The 17781-nt window shown below is 44.5% G+C and overlaps 1 protein-coding gene across 2 annotated transcripts in view; it reads right to left on the minus strand.

Annotated features, from left to right (window-relative positions):
• The window catches only part of smg1 (SMG1 nonsense mediated mRNA decay associated PI3K related kinase), a 144463-nt gene that overhangs the window by 26079 nt on the left and 100603 nt on the right, over nt 1-17781 (minus strand). For both annotated transcript variants that reach the window (XM_070980185.1, XM_070980186.1), the window contains exons 48-56: nt 16990-17269; nt 15869-16141; nt 11697-11931; nt 11293-11504; nt 11010-11166; nt 5301-5490; nt 4613-4893; nt 1213-1422; nt 297-434 (exon numbers count right to left, since the gene is read on the minus strand). In XM_070980185.1, the coding sequence (XP_070836286.1) occupies nt 297-434; nt 1213-1422; nt 4613-4893; nt 5301-5490; nt 11010-11166; nt 11293-11504; nt 11697-11931; nt 15869-16141; nt 16990-17269 (1976 nt within the window). The remainder of the gene's footprint in view (nt 1-296; nt 435-1212; nt 1423-4612; nt 4894-5300; nt 5491-11009; nt 11167-11292; nt 11505-11696; nt 11932-15868; nt 16142-16989; nt 17270-17781) is intronic.

Below are 17781 nucleotides of genomic sequence, written 5' to 3' on the forward strand. Positions count from 1 at the left end.
GGCAGGACGTGTGTATTGAGTGATGCTTGTGCAAAGACAAACAAAATGGGGACCCACTCAGAAAAACAGTTCCATGGCCCTACTAGAGGTCAATATATAACATATGTTGTTCACCAATGTGGGTCCATTTCACAAAATGGACAAATAAATGATTTCAGTACAGTACCATGCCTGGGTGAGGCAATTTGATTGATAGATTTAACAAGATTTTGTCTCCCTTTATGTTGCAGCCAGTGAACCAGGCTGTAACATTGGTTGAGTGTTATGATACTGGTGTGATGTGGTATGATGCTGACCTGAATGGCAACTATGGCTCCCTCATCCTGACTCAGTTTGTACAACTTCTTCTTCATGTTGCTGAGGATGACAGAGCGAGGAGGAATGCTGACACTTAAAGGTTGATTACTGGGGCCCAGAACATCTTCATGCTGCCACTGTAAGTGAACACATTCAAAAGCACCTGTGTGTTATACCTGGAAGAGCAAGCACTCACAACATCCATCATCCTGTCCGCAAGCTTTATTGTGAATAGTATAGCTCACATTGATGTCATGTTGTATTCAGTGTCAATATGAGCCAGTAACACACAGGAAAAAAAATCCTTTGCATTCAAGTGGTACTTAGATGTATAAAAGATGGGAATTTTTTTGTTGTGGTTATCTACAGTATCATCTGACTCACAGATTTTGTACGTGTGAGGAGTGGAAAACAGAAATTCGACCAAGGTTTGTCGTCCATGGCAGCTTAATGTAGTGAAGACTTCGAAGGAATCTAACAAAATATATTATATATGTGCATTTTTTTGGGGAAAAATTAAAGTTATCACTATACTGACATGTATGATTCCAGAGAATAACTTCCAGTGAGAAATTAATTAAACTGTTTTCACTTGAGAGACTATTTTTTTTACAGAGGTGTACAGAGGACTGCTAGAAGGTTTCATCACATAGACAATCACCTGAAGCTTAATATCAGCAAAATTAATGAGCTTGTGGTGGACTATAGTGCTTCAAATATAGATGCAAAAAAGCAACAAATCTTAAAATGAGGATGCTTCACAGAAATCCTCAACCTGGTAGCACAGAGGATCTGAACAGTCACCACAGTTCCAAGGTGGTAACCCAAGATTAGTGTCACCAATTCAGTGTCTGACAAAATGTGATTTATGGCCACAATCTTATCAGAGACATGTACACACACTTCAGTCTGTACCTGAAATACAGCAATGTGCAGTTGGCTCCTCTGCAGACTGGCCTTGGTCGCCTCCAGGTTGGCATCCAACCTCCTCAGCAGGTCTACTTTCTTCCAGGCTGTGTCGTAGGAGGAGGCCAGCACGGTGGCTCTGTTCAGCAGCAGCTGGGAGACTCGGCCTGATGCCAGGCTTTGCTCCACTGCCTTCTTACAAAGCTCATCCAGAGACACCTTCAGAGCCAAGGCAGACAGTGCATGTGGTGAGCTTTTGTACACTTTTTGAACACTGACACAATGAAAGGATATATGTGCACTACCCAAATGACAGGTCTGTCCAGCAATCATTTATATTGGTTAATATATCATCTTTTCAGCATCGTAGCAATAAATGCAGTGACCAAGGCATAGGGGTTTACAGTGTGAGCATGTTGATTGCATATGCAAAAAAAAGAAAAAGAAAAAGAAAAAAACAGAGTAGATAGATCCATAGACATGGAATGTCACCTCACTGTGGGGGAAAGAGCCTGAGCTAGTGCGGGAGGTTGAGTGGTACCGGCTAGAGATAGTCGGGCTCACCTCCACGCACAGTCTGGGCTCTGGAACCTTACTCCTTGAGAGAGGCTGGACTCTCTTCTACTCTGGAGTTGCCCGCGGTGAGAGGCGGCGAGCTGGTGTGGGTTTGCTTATAGCCCCCCAGCTCAGCCGCCATATGTTGGAGTTCTCCCCGCTGAGCGAGAGGGTCGCTTCCCTGCGCCTTCGGGTCGGGGATAGGTCTCTCACTGTTGTTTCGGCCTATGGGCCGAACAGCAGTGCAGAGTACCCGGCCTTCTTGGAGTCCCTGGGAGGGGTACTGGAAAGTGCTCCAACCGGGGACTCCATTGCTCTGCTGGGGGACTTCAATGCTCACGTGGGTAGCGACAGTGATACCTGGAGGGGTGTGATTGGGAGGAACGGCCTCCCCGATCTGAACCCGAGTGGTGTTCTGTTATTAGATTTCTGTGCTGTTTCTGTCGTATCATCTGACCTTCGGCGGTATGTCTTGGACACTCGGGTAAAGAGAGGGGCTGAGCTGTCAACTGATCACCACCTGGTGGTGAGTTGGATTCGCTGGCAGGGGAGGAAGCGGGACAGACTTGGCAGACCCAAACGTACCGTGAGGGTTTGTTGGGAACGTCTGGCAGAACCCGCTGTCAGGGAGGTTTTCAACTCCCACCTCCGGGAGAGCTTCAACCAGATTCCGAGGGAGGTTGGAGACATTGAGTCCGAATGGACCATGTTCTCCACTTCCATTGTTGATGCAGCCATCCGTAACTGTGGCCGTAAAGTCGGCGGTGCCTGTCATGGCGGCAACCCCCGAACCCGGTGGTGGACACCGGAAGTAAGGGATGCCGTCAAGCTGGAGAAGGAGTCCTATCGGGCCTGGCTGGCTCATAGGACTCCTGAGGCAGCTGATGGGTACCGGCAGGCCAAGCGCGCGGCAGCTCGGGCAGTTGTAGAAGCAAAAACTCGGGTCTGGGAGGAGTTTGGGGAGGCCATGGAGGAGGACTACCGGTCGGCCTCGAGGAAATTCTGGCAAACCATTCGGCGCCTCAGGAAGGGGAAGCAGCTTTCTGTCGACACTGTTTACAGTGGAGATGGGGAGCTGTTGACCTCGAATGGGGATATTGTCGGGCGGTGGAAGGAATACTTCGAGGATCTCCCCAATCCCACTGTCATGTCTTCTGTAGAGGAAGCAGAGACTGGGGACTTGGAGGTCGATTCATCCATCACCGGGGCTGAAGTCACTGAGGTAGTTCGCAAGCTCCTCAGTGGCAAAGCACCGGGGGTGGATTAGATCCGCCCTGAGTACCTCAAGTCTCTGGATGTTGTAGGTTTGTCTTGGTTGACAGGCCTCTGCAACATCACGTGGCAGATGGGGACAGTGCCTCTGGACTGGCAGACTGGGGTGGTGCTCCCTCTTTTTAAAAAGAGGGACCGGAGAGTGTGTTCCCACTATCGAGGGATCACATTCCTCAGCCACCCTGGGAAAGTCTATTCCAGGGTACTGGAGAGGAGAATCCTGGTCCGCATTGCCGGCAGTAAGTCGGACCTGTTCCCAGTGCATGTTGGACTCCGGCAGGGCTGCCCTTTGTCACTGGTTCTGTTCATCATTTTTATGGACAGAATTTCTAGGCGCAGCCAGGGGCCGGAGGGGGTTCAGTTTGGGAGCCGCCAGATTTCGTCTCTGCTTTTTGCAGATGATGTTATCTTGTTGGCTCCCTCGAGCCAGGACCTTCAGCATGCACTGGGGCGGTTCGCAGCCGAGTGTGAAGCAGCTGGGATGAGAGTCAGCACCTCCAAGTCCAAGGCCATGGTTCTCGACCGGAAAAAGGTGGCTTGCTCCCTTCAGGTTGGGGGAGAGTTCCTGCCTCAAGTGGAGGAGTTTAAGTATCTTGGGATCCTGTTCACGAGTGAGGGAAGCCTGAGATTGACAGGTGGATCGGTGCAGCGGCTGTTGTAATGCGGTCGCTGTACCGGTCCGTCGTGGTGAAGAAGGAGCTGAGCTGGAAGGCGAAGCTCTCGATTTACCGGTCAATCTACGTTCCTACCCTCACCTATGGTCATGAACTTTGGGTCATGACCGAAAGAACGAGGTCCCGGATACAAGCGGCTGAAATGAGTTTCCTCCGCAGGGTGGCGGGGCGCTCCCTTTGAGATAGGGTGAGGAGCTCTGTCACCCGGGAGGAGCTCAGAGTAGAGTCGCTGCTCCTCCACATCGAGAGGAGTCAGCTGAGGTGGCTCGGGCATCTTTATCGGATGCCCCCTGGACGCCTCCCTAGGGAGGTGTTCCAGGCATGTCCCACCGGGAGGAGACCCCGGGGAAGACCCAGGACACGCTGGGGTGACTATGTCACTCGGCTGGCCTGGGAACGCCTCGGGATCCCCCCAGAAGAGCTGGGGGAAGTGTCTGGGGAGAGGGAAGTCTGGGCGTCCCTCCTCAGACTGCTACCCCCGCGACCTGGCCCCGGATAAGCGGGAGAAGATGGATGGATGGATGGAACTTCTCAGTTTTACCATATCAGGACTTAGCCAGGCTGTTCATGTGGTAAAAGAAGCATCACCCTATAACACCATTGTACAATTTTGTGTTTCTGTAGTTCTAATTAATCCAACAGAATTAATAGTCCTTTCTAGTAAAACCATCAGCTGATTGTATTAGGTCAATTTCAGGAGTCAGTATCTCCCAGTTAAAACTTCATATCCTAGAAGTAAATTAAGTGGATCAACTTTAGCTCTGAGCCTTTAGTATTTGGAGCAAATGCTCTTTTAACGTGATGTATAAAAATTAATTCATGTAGTTACAGCTTATGGCCATATCCTTCTGCATCACTAACTGCTCACCAAAAATCTATCTCACTCACACACAAAAAATGCACAATACCTTGCTCTCTGCACCAAAGTCTTTTGCCTCCACCTGGGTGACAATGTCCAGGCCGAGTGCAGACATGCTGCTGCAGAGGGCCAGACCGAGGGCTTGGCTGGGCAGACCCATAAGCACCTGTCGAACAAACTCAGCTGTGAAGGTCTTGATTGGGCGGGTCATCTTGTCCTCACTGACCACAATCACGCCTGACCCTGTTGCACTGGGCTGCCGGTATAGGACCTTCCCCAGACCAACTGGTCCATTTGTAGGTAATAGGTCCTCAGCTGAGGGACAGGTTCCTGAACACACAAGATTTGTGACACAGACAGCAGGCTGAAAAGATGATCAATGAACTTGTAACACTGATGGGAATGGACCATAAATATGATTCAAATACGAATTCTTAAAACAACAAAGTGCAGATGTAATTGCCCAAAATTAATCTTATTTGCCTGGGAAACACTCCTGTACACATCTTTACAGAGCAGAAATATAGTAATAAATATTTAGATCCAAGATTGATCAAGGATATTAACATATTGTTTTAGGCATGTCCTCCATAGGGTTTGTACAAAGTTCAGCTAACAGTTCTTATTTAACAGGTGACTGGTGATCAGCCCATCACTATAGGTGGATGGTTTATAAATGGAAGGTCTGAGAAACTTGGTTGAACCTAAGTTCTTATGTTGCAGAGAGGAGCTCTTACCAGACAGAGTCTGAGCAAAGGAGGCACACAGCTTGAAGAAATCCCTAATGGTTTGCAGTCTCTTCAGGAAGAATACCTCTTCCATCAGCTCCCGCTGATTCAGGCTTTCAAAGAAGTGAAGCTGTGTGGCCAAAGCCTCCTTCAGAACATCCACCTTCCTCCAGGCTGATGGTATCTCCAGAGAACTCAGCTGAAGATGGTGAGGTGCAGAAGAAAATGGGTAAAAGGGAGAAGAAATTATGCTAATGAAAATTATGACTGGTGGCTAAATCCTGAATGTACAATCACTCAGTGTTTACCACTGGCTTGTTTAAGATCGTATCCACCCACTCCCACAGTCCATTGTACAAAATGTAGGCCCACAATCTGAAAATCTCATTTCACAAAATACAGACCTGCCAACCTTGTCAAAATATTTTGAGTACCACTTGTGTTGTGCGGCTTTTTTTCGCAGACTTTTGCAACGCCATTGCTTTGCACGCAGTAATTTCCCCATTCACTGGCTGGAAATCGGTTATAAAAAAAACAATAAAACCTATATTTTTGATTACAATACCTTTAATAAAGATAAAAAATATAGACATTTTGCACTCTGTAATTACATTCTTTAACAATTTCTTAACATAAATATCCAAAACTATCAACAGAAAACCAAAAAATGCTATGTCATTCTAAGCCATGTATATACAGTATCATGACAGCCTTTCAATGGAACACAGAAACACTTTCTAAACATGAAAATACTGTTAACAAACCAGGGCAACCATATTATTTAATTTTTTTTTATTTTGTTGACCTTGACCTTGACAGTTTTTGCATCAGTTATCACTCCTTCCTGGAGTGGAACTTGCTCTGGACTGTTTTGCATCATAGCTTGCTGACTTTGACTTCTTTAATAGAGCATCACTGAAACTCTCCATGTGACAGAGGGTCCCCTTTGCAGCCACGCTCACCTTTCTTGTCACCAAAGCACTGATCATGTCAGTGCTCAGGCTAGCCCTGTATTGCCTTGTTTTTGGCGACAAGGCTGAAAATCCTCTCGCAATCAGCATTGCTGTGGAAGATAACCAGTATCCCTAGCATGACTGCTGAAAGGTTGGAGAAGATCTCCTGTCCTCCTCTCTTCAAATGACCAATATCAACCCAGGTTTCATCAGAATGCTTGCAGATGCAGACCTTTATCATGCTGTAGAAAGACTGTGGAAAGATGACGTACTTCCTTACCAAAGCGAGAAGGTCACCACTCGTTCCAAACAAGACAAGGAGGCACTAGCTCTTCTTGAAAATCAAACAATGAGAGTGGAGATCAATGGAGTTGATCGTTATGCAACCCCCCTAATTCGCAAGATGAATGCTCCTAAACTGCAGATGCCAAAGGAATCAGTCCTACCAGCCCTCAGATGGACAGAGCGGAAGCTGTTAAAGAATCCAGAGCAAGCAGCCATCTATGATCATGAAATCAATAAGTTGTTAGATGCTGGTTATGTGAAGAAGCTTAGTTCTCATGAAGTGGTCCACACCGATGAGTCATGGTTCATCCATACCATCTTGTGGAACACAATGGCCTGGTGTTCAACTGCTCATTCCAAGGGCAGATCTTAAACGATCATCTTCTTCCTGGCCCAATCCTAGGCCCTTCCTTGATGGGTGTTCTGCTGTGTTTTCGTCAGCATTCTGTTGCCATTTCTGGTGATACCAAACCTATGTTTCACCAGGTCAAATTGCTGGCTGAGGAAAGACCTCTTCTCCGTTTCTTATGGCGAAACATGAGACATGAAGAACCAGTGGAGGTCTATAAGTGGCAAGTTCTGCCATTTGGCACAACATGCAGCCCTTGTTGTGCCACATACGCCCTGCAGTGTCATGTGAGAGACAATCAAGTGGGTCAAGAAGATGTCTTAACATCAGTCCTGCAGTCCTTTTATGTAGACAACTGTCTGCAGAGATTTCCAACTGAAGGGCAGGCCTGAACCCTTCTTGACAAGCTCAGAGCATCACCTGCCTCTGGTGGCTTTGAAATCCGACGATGGATCAGTAACCCTCCTTCAGTGGTTGAGCATCTACCTAAAGAGGCTAAATCAGAGAGCACTGAACTGTGGCTAAGTCAAGACCGCATCGACCTATGGGAAGGAGCATTGGGCTTAATATGGTACTGTTCTTCAGACACCCTGGGATATAAATACAGACCTATTCAGTACCAGACCCTTACCCTCTGCAACGTGTACAGGATACTGGCCAGTCTGTATGATCCCCTCGGGTTCATCATCCCATTCACCACCTGCGCCAAAGTCCTTCTCCAGAAACTGTGGTCCAAAGAGCAGGAATGGGATGATCCATGTCTTCCTGATGCCTTCATGAAAGCCTGGACATTGTGAGAAAACGAACTTCCCCAGTTGGCCCAAATCAAACTCCCAAGGTGTTATGGACCCACTGAAGACCAACATCCTTCAATGACCAGAGAACTGCATGTGTTTTCTGATGCCTCTGAAGCAGCATATGGCTCTGTAGCGTATCTGCATACAGTGGACTCAAACGGACAGGTTCATGTCTCCTTTGTTATGGCTCATTCAAGAGTAGCACCAAGACGGCAGATCGCAGTTCCCCGCTTGGAATTGTGTGCTGCTCTTACTGGAGCCCAACTAGCAAGGATGCTGCAGACTGAGTTGACTCTACCTCTCCACTGCTTGGTGATGTGGATGGACTCCTCAACTGTTCTCACCTGGCTGCAATCCTCAACCACTCCTACCTGCCTTCCCCATTCTGGATGGGTGGAGCCCAGAGGCTATATAACAGCCAGGCCACATGCAGACATCCTTTTTCCCTCTTGAGAACAAAGGAGCATGTGGATGCCTCAGCCTTCCTTTGAGATGTTTGACTGAGTGCATGACATATGAAACCAGATCAACAACCTCATAATAGAAGATTTAAGTGGAACCTCCTGTATGTGCTCATCTGTCCTAACCGACATCCCATTGAGTTGAATTAAGTCATCCAGAGCATACCAGTCCTAAATATTCGACAAGTATTCTTGTCGAATATTTAGGACTGTATCCTGTAGATATACTTTCTCAGGTTTTGTCAGATATGTTCTCACGTCTTTCTTTGTTCTTTCTGTTTTTTTTCCCCTTTTCAGCTCTCTTCCCAATTTCATTTTTGTTTGAAGGTGAATTTGGCTAAATCAAATTCTGCAGCAAGGTGTGCAGGAGCTTTTGATACACTGGTAAGTGTAGCTTCAGGCTTCTGTGCAGGACCAGATGGAGGTGTTGGCAGCTTTGGTGGGACAGAGGAGGAGACCTTGGGCTGCATTGTAGGCATGCTGGTGGCAGGTTTAGCTATAGGCTTCTGTGTAGGACCAGATGGAGGTGTGGGCAGCTTTGGTGGGACAGAGAAGGAGACCTTGGACTGCACTGTAGGCATGCTGGTGGAGGAGAGTGTTGCTTTAGGCTTATGAGCAAGACCAGATTGAGCCTTGAGCAACTTGGAGGAAGATGAGGGTCCTGTCTTCTTTTTCTTGCCTGCCTCCATCTCATTCTCAAAGAAAAGAGTGAGATTGTCCCACTGTTTCAGTAGGCGGTTCACACACTGCAAGGTGACTGTAAGCAAGGTGTATCAGGTGGCAGGCACATCCAACTAGGTAGATGTGTGGACTCTGAGCCTTCAAAAAAGCTGCTACACCTTTCCCCAAGCCTTGCATGACTGCAGCATTGTCAGCTGCAAAGCTGACACAGTTTGACCCTGGTATGCCTCTCTCCTTTTGTTCACGGTCAAGCAATTCAAATATTGCTCTCCCGGTAGATTCCCTTCATTCACAAATCTTGAGCAACATCACAGTGACCCTCCCAAGACTGGGATCAAAACTCCTTACCACAATGGGGTACATTTTTATGTCCTCCATATCTGTGCTCCCATCTGTAGCAAGGCTGTATGGGGACTGCTTCATTATTTCTGTGATGTAGTCAGTATCATTCCTAGCCAATGTTTTTACAATGGTGGCTGTCTTTGTTCTGGTGCAGCCATATTGTTTGGCTATCTCACTGTCTGGAAACATCTTCTTGAATAGTGGTCCGGCATGGTCTGCAGCAGATAATGGCAAGTTATGTTCTACAATGAATGAGGTGAACATAGTTTGTGCCCGAATTGGTCTCATATCACTCGCTTCATGGAAAACGATTTAAATTTAGGGACAACATCTGTACTGGCCACAATCTTTAAATGTTTTTTGCCCTCCACGTGGCGTCGACAGTCTGCAACACACACACACACACACACACACACACACACACACACACACACACACACACACACACACACACACACACACACACACACACTTGTTCATAGTTCTTATTTTGACTAGTTAAGTGACATTTTTTACAATTTGACCTGACTGCAAAATAAAAAGTTGCACTTGCTTTCATTATATGATGCGAGTACTTATACAAGCTGATAGCCACAAGTTAACTGCATTGAATTATTTCAATACTTAGTTAATTAAAATGAATTAAAAATTATTTTAATATGTATTTAATTAAAATGGTAATAATTTATTTTGTATATTGCAATAGGTGTTTTTGTTTTCAAGAATGTAATAATTAAATTGGCACACATCACCGGGGCTAATTTATATATTACCTGCAGCTCCCTGGTGGCTTACATCCACATCATAATTGCACACTGTGCAAAATGCATGATGAGGAACTTTGGAAGGTCATAAGCATGGCCACTGTTCTTGATATTTCCTCAAAATCTTCCAGGGGACATGGAGACTCTTTTTGGCAGATCTGCTACCCTGTCCCTCTCTGTCTTTGTCTCCTCATCTGCCATGATAGTAGTTGCAAAACTTGTTGCAAAATATTTGTTGGCTACATGTTTAAACTGTATAAATAATCACATTCCTCATATACGGGCCTACTTTATCTGCAATGCATAAAGCCTAAAATAAATACACACACGCACGCACACACACACACACACACACACACACACACACACACACACACACACACACACACACACACACACACACACACACACACAAAGTTTACCTTTTTAACGCAAACTGCAGCAAGTGGGGAATGGAAGACGGGCAGGGGGCAGGGGGCAGGGATGTTACGCTATAGGTTTGGCAGACTCGTTATTCTCCACTTTCCTACAATGATTGGCTGAAACTCCACCATGCTGCTGCATCATGTTGTCAGACACGAGTACCGCACATGCACATTTACCACAGAACTCACATGTCCGCAGCTTTTTGCGTAGTTTAGAGGGGCGAGTTGTACCAGCGTATTTAGATGTCAAACTGCATACTTGCTATGCAAAATGCGTACAGGTTGGCAGGTCTGAAAATATTTTCTTTCTTGAAAAGCTCTATGGGATGAAGGGGTGATAAAATCCTCTGAGTGTAACACTGGCTTTAAATTACCAAAAGCCATCAAATAGTAATTTGATGAATCTGTGTAATGTGTAATGACAATCTCATGGGACCTGTAGGCTGACTTTTGCCTCACGCAGACCTCTAGCTTGGGTTTTTTTTCTCAAGATAAGGATTACAACAAAATCAGATGCAAGAGGACCTCAAATCTCAATATAAATAAGGCACAAGAAATCCAAAAAATATCAAATAACACACTTTATGAAGGGGAGAACATACTGTTATTTAAAACCCATTATTACACTTATTACATCTAAAAGAAAAAAAAAGGATTCTACCTTTTCTGTGAGCTGCCCAAAGGCAGTCTCTAGCTGTGTGAACATGCCATCAAAGGCCACCAACAACATTTGACCTGCAGACATCTTTGGTGTGTCCTGGCCTGGTCCATTCATGCTGCGAGGCTGGATCAGCTCAGAGTACTGAGCATGCAGCATCCTGAACACAAATATGTTTTTCTTCATCAGACGTAATTTGGATTTTAAGTACTTGCAAGCTTGCCATCAGTTACGCCAATGCTGCATCTGGTGAAATTCATGACTAGAATTCCACAGCAGCTAATACCTGGTGATGTGGAGGCAGTGGTTGTGCCCGTCGTGGTCCAGGCCCGTGGAGGCCTGCAGACCGTCAGTCAAACCCTGTAGGCCAAGACCATCAGAACTCTGCTCCACCAGCTGCTCTAACTCTGCCAACATGGACTCCAGGGTGGGCTCTCCTTTTATCATACAGCGCAGAGCCTCTGGAAAGATGATCTGACGGAAGTTGGTGTTCAGTTCCTTCAGTGAACAAAGATACACATGAGTCTTGTAAAACCTTTTTTTTTTTTTCCCCCCACTGGAACATACCGCATTAACAGTGCATTTACGTACATGCCGCAAAATTGTAATAAGCCTCTCATTTCCATCTGGAAAATAGGCTAGTCTTAGTTGTATATGGTTGATTTCACTGTGTTTTGGGGGTGCACTTACCTGCAAGCAGGTGTACACAGCATTGGCCAGGTACACAGCCTGGGTCGTAGCTGAGGGTGCAGGCAGCTCCAGATCATGAGGCAGGAGTGGGCAGCGTTGTAGCAGTGTTGCCAGGGCACTGACATTTCCAGTCATACTGCAGAGCTCCTCCAGGAACCATGCCCCATCCCGAGATTTAAGGTCAACCAGCTGTTCTCCAGCACTGGTGGCTGCACCCTCCATCACCAGGTTCCGCCTGGAGAATAAAAAGCAACCTTGCTTTTCATTTTCTCAATTCTACTTTCCAGAAGCACATTTCTAAACAAGATTAGGTTGAAACCTAGTATACGGCTGAAGTGTGTATGTTCAAGGGGCTATATCGTGGCCAGATAGTTATAAAAATAGCTAGTGGTAGTGTCTATAATTCATGGATATCAAATGTTTCTATAGCAGCTTAAAGTGACATGGTAAAGGAACGTTTGAGTCAAAAAATGTTACAAATACAGTTTGAAGAATACATTCTACTCACATCTTAAGATGTTTTCCCACTTATATCATGTTGGAAAACAAGACCTCTAACTGACCCTTTTCCCTTGCAGTTCCAGCTGCAAGGAGTTAATTATCTCTTTGACTGTTTACTGTGCTAATTTACTACTTACTAATTTACTGTGCTGTATGGTGCTAATTCAGAGAGAGAAGGGATGTCTGGCTTGGAGCCCCCCTCCCCATTCCTTCAGGAGGACTGGAAACAAAAGGTGATCAACTAAAAAGGATTGCTGATCAATTAACTGTTCTCATGGAGATGCTAATTACTTTTTACAGCTCTACACCAGATGCAGGTGTTAAAAACATCTGAATGGACAGTTTGCAGGCCTCAGAGAGACACCAAGATTCAGATAACATTGACAAGTTGTAAATCAGACATTCCTGTAGCAAACTGTTTTGTGTGTCTGTGTGCTTTCTTTTCTATCACATCAGGACAATGCAATCTATGTGTTTGATTCAACTTCGGACGTTCCTACAGCACTTAACTCATAATTTGTATGGTATCAATGTTTTTCCTGTGTTTCTAGCTTGTAAAATGACAAAACTATAATTTCAAATTACATAAGCAGCTTGGTCCGAGTTTCCAGCATGGAGCAATACTGCCATCTAGAGACTAGTAGTGGTTGGGTTTTAGATACTTGACATGAGACAATTATGATTATTAATGCTTAATTCACCAAATATAATCTGCCTTTCCTTGTTTCTTTGTTCTATTAGTTGGTTATGCTATTAGTTATCATATATGTTAGTATGAGTACTGAAGAATGTTGTCATTATTCTTCAAAAGGTGTCTGACGCATGTTGTGAATGATGTTGAAATGTCATTAGGGATACTGATACCAGCATTGGGTATTGGTCCGATACTGAGTGCATGTACACCTACTCGTACTCATAAAAGTGGTCCGATACCACCATGCCTGATACCACTTTACGGCAGCGTGATGTTCACCTCATAGTGCAGCAGGTACGTGGCGGAGGAGGAGCAATGTCAGCAGTGTGGACATTTTTCAAGGTAAACGACAGTGACAACAGTAAAGCTGACTGCAAATTATGCTCAGCCAAATTGTCTAGAGGACGGGTGAAAACTGGCAACTTCAACACTAGCAATCTGATAAAACATCTGAAGAACCAACATGACGCCGGCTGCAGCCGTCAAGAGACGCTTCGCCAACATGGAGAAAAACCCACTGTACTGCATCGCAACTGTACTCAATCCAAGTGTGTCCGTCATTGCATTTATTTGTGTATGTGTGTGTCTGTGTATATATGTGTCTGTCTACTGAATGCATTCCATCTTTGTGTGTTTCTGTCTGTTAATGTTTGTGTCAGTCTGATTTGTCTATGAGCATGTCAGTCTGTGTGTGTGTGTGTGTGTGTGTGTGTGTGTGTGTGTGTGTGTGTGTGTGTGTGTGTGTGTGTGTGACTGACTGACACACACACACAGTCAGTCTGTGTCTGTTGGTTGAGCATGTGCGAGAGTATGATCGAAAATTCTAAGTGTTTGGAAAGTCATACACTGATATTCATTCTAATAATTCCAGACTACTTTGATACCAGCTAATATTTAAATTTCACTATTTCAGATATAAAAAACGTTTTTTTCTCAAATGTCAGTACTGCTCCACAGGCCAAGGAGATGGTGATGCTGGAGCTGCAGAGGGTGTCGAGAGGAGAGACAGACAAGCAGGAAGATTTGGGGGAGCCACCAGCCAGAAACCTATGCAAGGCACAGGCCAGCAGTAGTCTGAACAGTGTGCAAGAATCAACATCACTGAGTAGTGCAACAATGCCATGTTTAACAAAAACATGTGGTTAAATGTCAGTAGCAGCACTTTGTTACAGTCAGAAAATGACAATAAAACACATTTTCAAAAGTAACCAAGAACTGTAATTGCATTATTTAGTACTCATATTGGTACTCGGTATCGTGTCTCCACCATGTCTTCAGTGCCTGCTGCTCGAGGAAAAAGGGGGCCTTTCTGTGTGGAGTTTGCATGTTCTCCCCGTGTTCACCCGGGGTTTCCTCCTTAAATAACCCCCACTAAAAACATGCAAGAAGATCACCGCCTGACCAACGGTGACGAAAAAGGATGGGTCCCCGGGCGCGGGCACCGGCATCGGCTGGCAGCTGGCAGCCCACCGCTCCTGGTCTGCTGCGGAGGAACGACGGACCGAGGATGGGTCAAACGCGGAAAAAATAATTTCACATAAAGCATGGCGTGTGTACAGTCTCCTCCTCCCTGTAGCATGTGTGTGCTGTGATTAATAAAGTACTAATCTTAATCTTAATCTATCGGCAAGTACTCAAATGTAAGTACTTGTACTTGGTCTGGAAAAAAGTGGTATCTTTTTTTCCCTCCTTGGTCTCACTTCTTTGTTCAAGACCAGTCTTTACTAGTTTTTCTTTAGTTTTTGTAACTTTTGCTTGTCAGTTGTCCTTTTGCCAGCCTATTGGTGTGTAATTTTAATCTTTTTGTCTGCTTTTGCTTGCCACGTTAAACCACATAACTTTTTCATAGTTAAAGCCGAACTCTTCTTTACTTTAACCATTAAAGCTGAATCATGTAAAAAGATTTTTATAGATACTTTTGACAGGCCATCGAAAGTATTCTCAACTTTATTATTAGCCGAGACATTTTTGCCATACGGCCGTCAGCCTCTTAGGACCGAAGTCCTGCAGCCTGCCTCAAGCCATCTGTCTGGGTCAAATAGCCATCGAAAGAGACGCTCCTTCTCTGTTGCTGACGCTTAAGGTCGAACCCCTGCAGCATCTCTGTCCAACACTGGCTCTCACTGTGGTTCCCATTGGACCGCAGCGCAGATCAGAGCCAACAGTCAAGGGCCCCCTTCCTTCGTGGCCGTTCAGGACAGGCCGACACCGGAGTGTCGCTGGCACAGAAGTAGGCATTTTCATGCTACATTTGAATAAGAGCTGGTGTCGTAGGTTATAACCATCTTACTTCTCCTTAGACTCGCTAGACTCGTCATCCATTCAAGAAATGAACAATACAATTCGTGTCCTTATTTTTCCTCAAAACTACTTCTCACTATTGCCAAACTCATTCTTTTATTATTTTGCTATAGCTTCTTTATTCAGTCTTTTGTGTTTCATCATATAGTCCATATCATTTGTTATATTATTCAATATTCATATCCATTCTCATTATTGTGTCAAATAAATAATACTTTTCAAGTCGTTGTCAGACGGTGTCTTTTTGAGCTGGAAATAGAGGATCCCTGTATGGAGAGCTTGCACTTCGGATGATGTGACTGATCTCCCATTAATTCGTTAACTATTATTAATCACTCAAGTGGGCATTGACTAAAAGGCTTCAATACTGCATGTGTGAGGGATGAACACACTAGAAATAGCCACCTTCACTTATAGAATCTGAAGTTATGGTACGTAACTAACGTTCGTGCCTTCTCATCTTAAAATGAAGAAAACTCCAAAACTCAGCGGATAAATTGCTTGACTTTCACATTTATGCCACTTATCTTATCTTATCTTATCTTATCTTATCTTATCTTATCCCAATGCAGCCACTGATGATATTGTACCACTAACTATTTTTCATTAGTGTGAGTGGACGAACAGCCAAATGAAACGTGGAATGAAAGACATGAATGAAAGATATGTGTCAAACCTGCAGAGTGTGCAGAGGGCAGAGGTAATGATTCCAGCCAGACTAAGGGACCCTGGCTCTCCGTTCTCCTGAAGGAAGACTGTGATGCAGTGGTCAATCTCCTGTAGCTGTTCCTCGCAGGCTGCTGCAGTTGTACCCTCAGCTTTCAGTCGCTCTGCTTGGTGCATCACATGATCATTAGCATCAGCCACTTGGTGCTGTAAAGCCAACTCCACACTGGACAGGAACTGGCAAGAGGCTGCAGGAGGTTGGGGAGTAAACAGCAGCTCATATCTGTAAAGAGAAGGGGAAACAAAGCTCAACTGTGAGCATGATAAGTTACAAGTGAGTGCAACAACACAATCAACATGCCAAAATCCTACTGATAAAATGCTAAATCAAATATATTCATAGCCCAGTCTGTGGATAATCCAGAGTAACCATAAAAATGTTTCTGGAACATTATGTTGTTTCTTGTAACCTTGCAACAACTCCAAGGAGGAGAACCTGTTGCGTGGTAAGAGCTTAAGACAGTAGTGTGTCAGCCATGAGAGGATATGGAAATATATTATATTATTGTATTATACCAAGTTTTAATTTCTTCATTCATACAGTACATTGAAGGAGGCAAAATCGTTTTTTAAATAGTAAACAGTAAAGTGTATTTTAAGCAAAAATAACAATAAGAATATATCAGAATCAGAATCAGCGTTCCTTTATTGATCCCCGAGGGGAAATTGTTTTTTGTAGCAGTGTTCCATACAAAATAGAATTATAGATTAGAATAAAATTAGAAGGCAAGAACGAGAAGGAATATATATATATAAAGGCAATATAAAAAGAAACAGAATATTAATACTAAGGATATAAGTAAATAAGAAATATACAAATATACAGAAATATACCACACAATAAAATGTACAGCAATAAAACAAGTATTTTTACTATATACTATATACTGAGCAATTGGATGTGCAAAATTGAGATGGAAAATATATATAAGAATTACACTATATACTGAATATTGAATCATCTGAAAATAAACCACACCATGCAGAATCACAAATTTGCCAAGGAAATGGCATACAGGCTCTTAATAGTTTGTGTGATGCTATAGAGGAAAGCCTGCTGCAGTTCCTTACTGTCTGCAGATGTGCTGGCAATGGTCCACTGTCATGTCTCTCAGCAGCTCCTCAAACCAGGCCTTCCACTGATAGGCACGATGGAGCAGTAGGGTAGCCCGAGGGTACAACAAAGCCACGGTAGCATAGCTGTGCAGCTGCTCCAGGCAGCCACGAAGGGCCCCACGGCGCTGCTGCAGCAAGGAGCTCATCTCTGCCTCCAGACTCTCACACTGGCTTATCAGGTGGGCCTGGCCTGCATTCTGCAGGAAGGCTGTAGCTGGTACATAGCTGGGAGGACCTGGAAGAATTGGACAACCAAGGCCAAGATGTAACACAGCTTAAGGAAACTAGAATTAAATGCTCCATGTGCCATTTTAACAATACATTTTACCACACTCATTTAGAGATGTGAAATTATGCCTGAAAACCTAGCAGCCTTGAAATCACATTCTAAAGTGCATGCTGGCAGGTTGATCTTGAGGGAATTTGCTTGATCGTTTTCTGGCACAAAGCAGGAGTACTTTATGGCGGAAGAAAGAGGCCGATGTTGTTAAAGCAGTAAGAGAAATTACTGACCCTCATCAAAAGCAACATAAATTGTCACAATTCTTGTTTCAATTTAAATGTATGTTTCACACTAAGCAAACCTAATTAGCACCCAATGGTAACTAGATAATTAAAGAGATCATATCCAGAAATGTTACTAAAAACTGGGAACAGTATTTTACTTAAAACTCAAGAAATGCTACAAAAATGAACTTTTAAAATGGATTTTAAAAGTGCATCCATTTGTCCTTGCGTGATTTCCAG

Source organism: Chaetodon trifascialis, chromosome 15 (assembly GCF_039877785.1).
Source record: "Chaetodon trifascialis isolate fChaTrf1 chromosome 15, fChaTrf1.hap1, whole genome shotgun sequence".
NCBI classification, from domain to species: Eukaryota; Metazoa; Chordata; class Actinopteri; order Chaetodontiformes; family Chaetodontidae; genus Chaetodon; species Chaetodon trifascialis.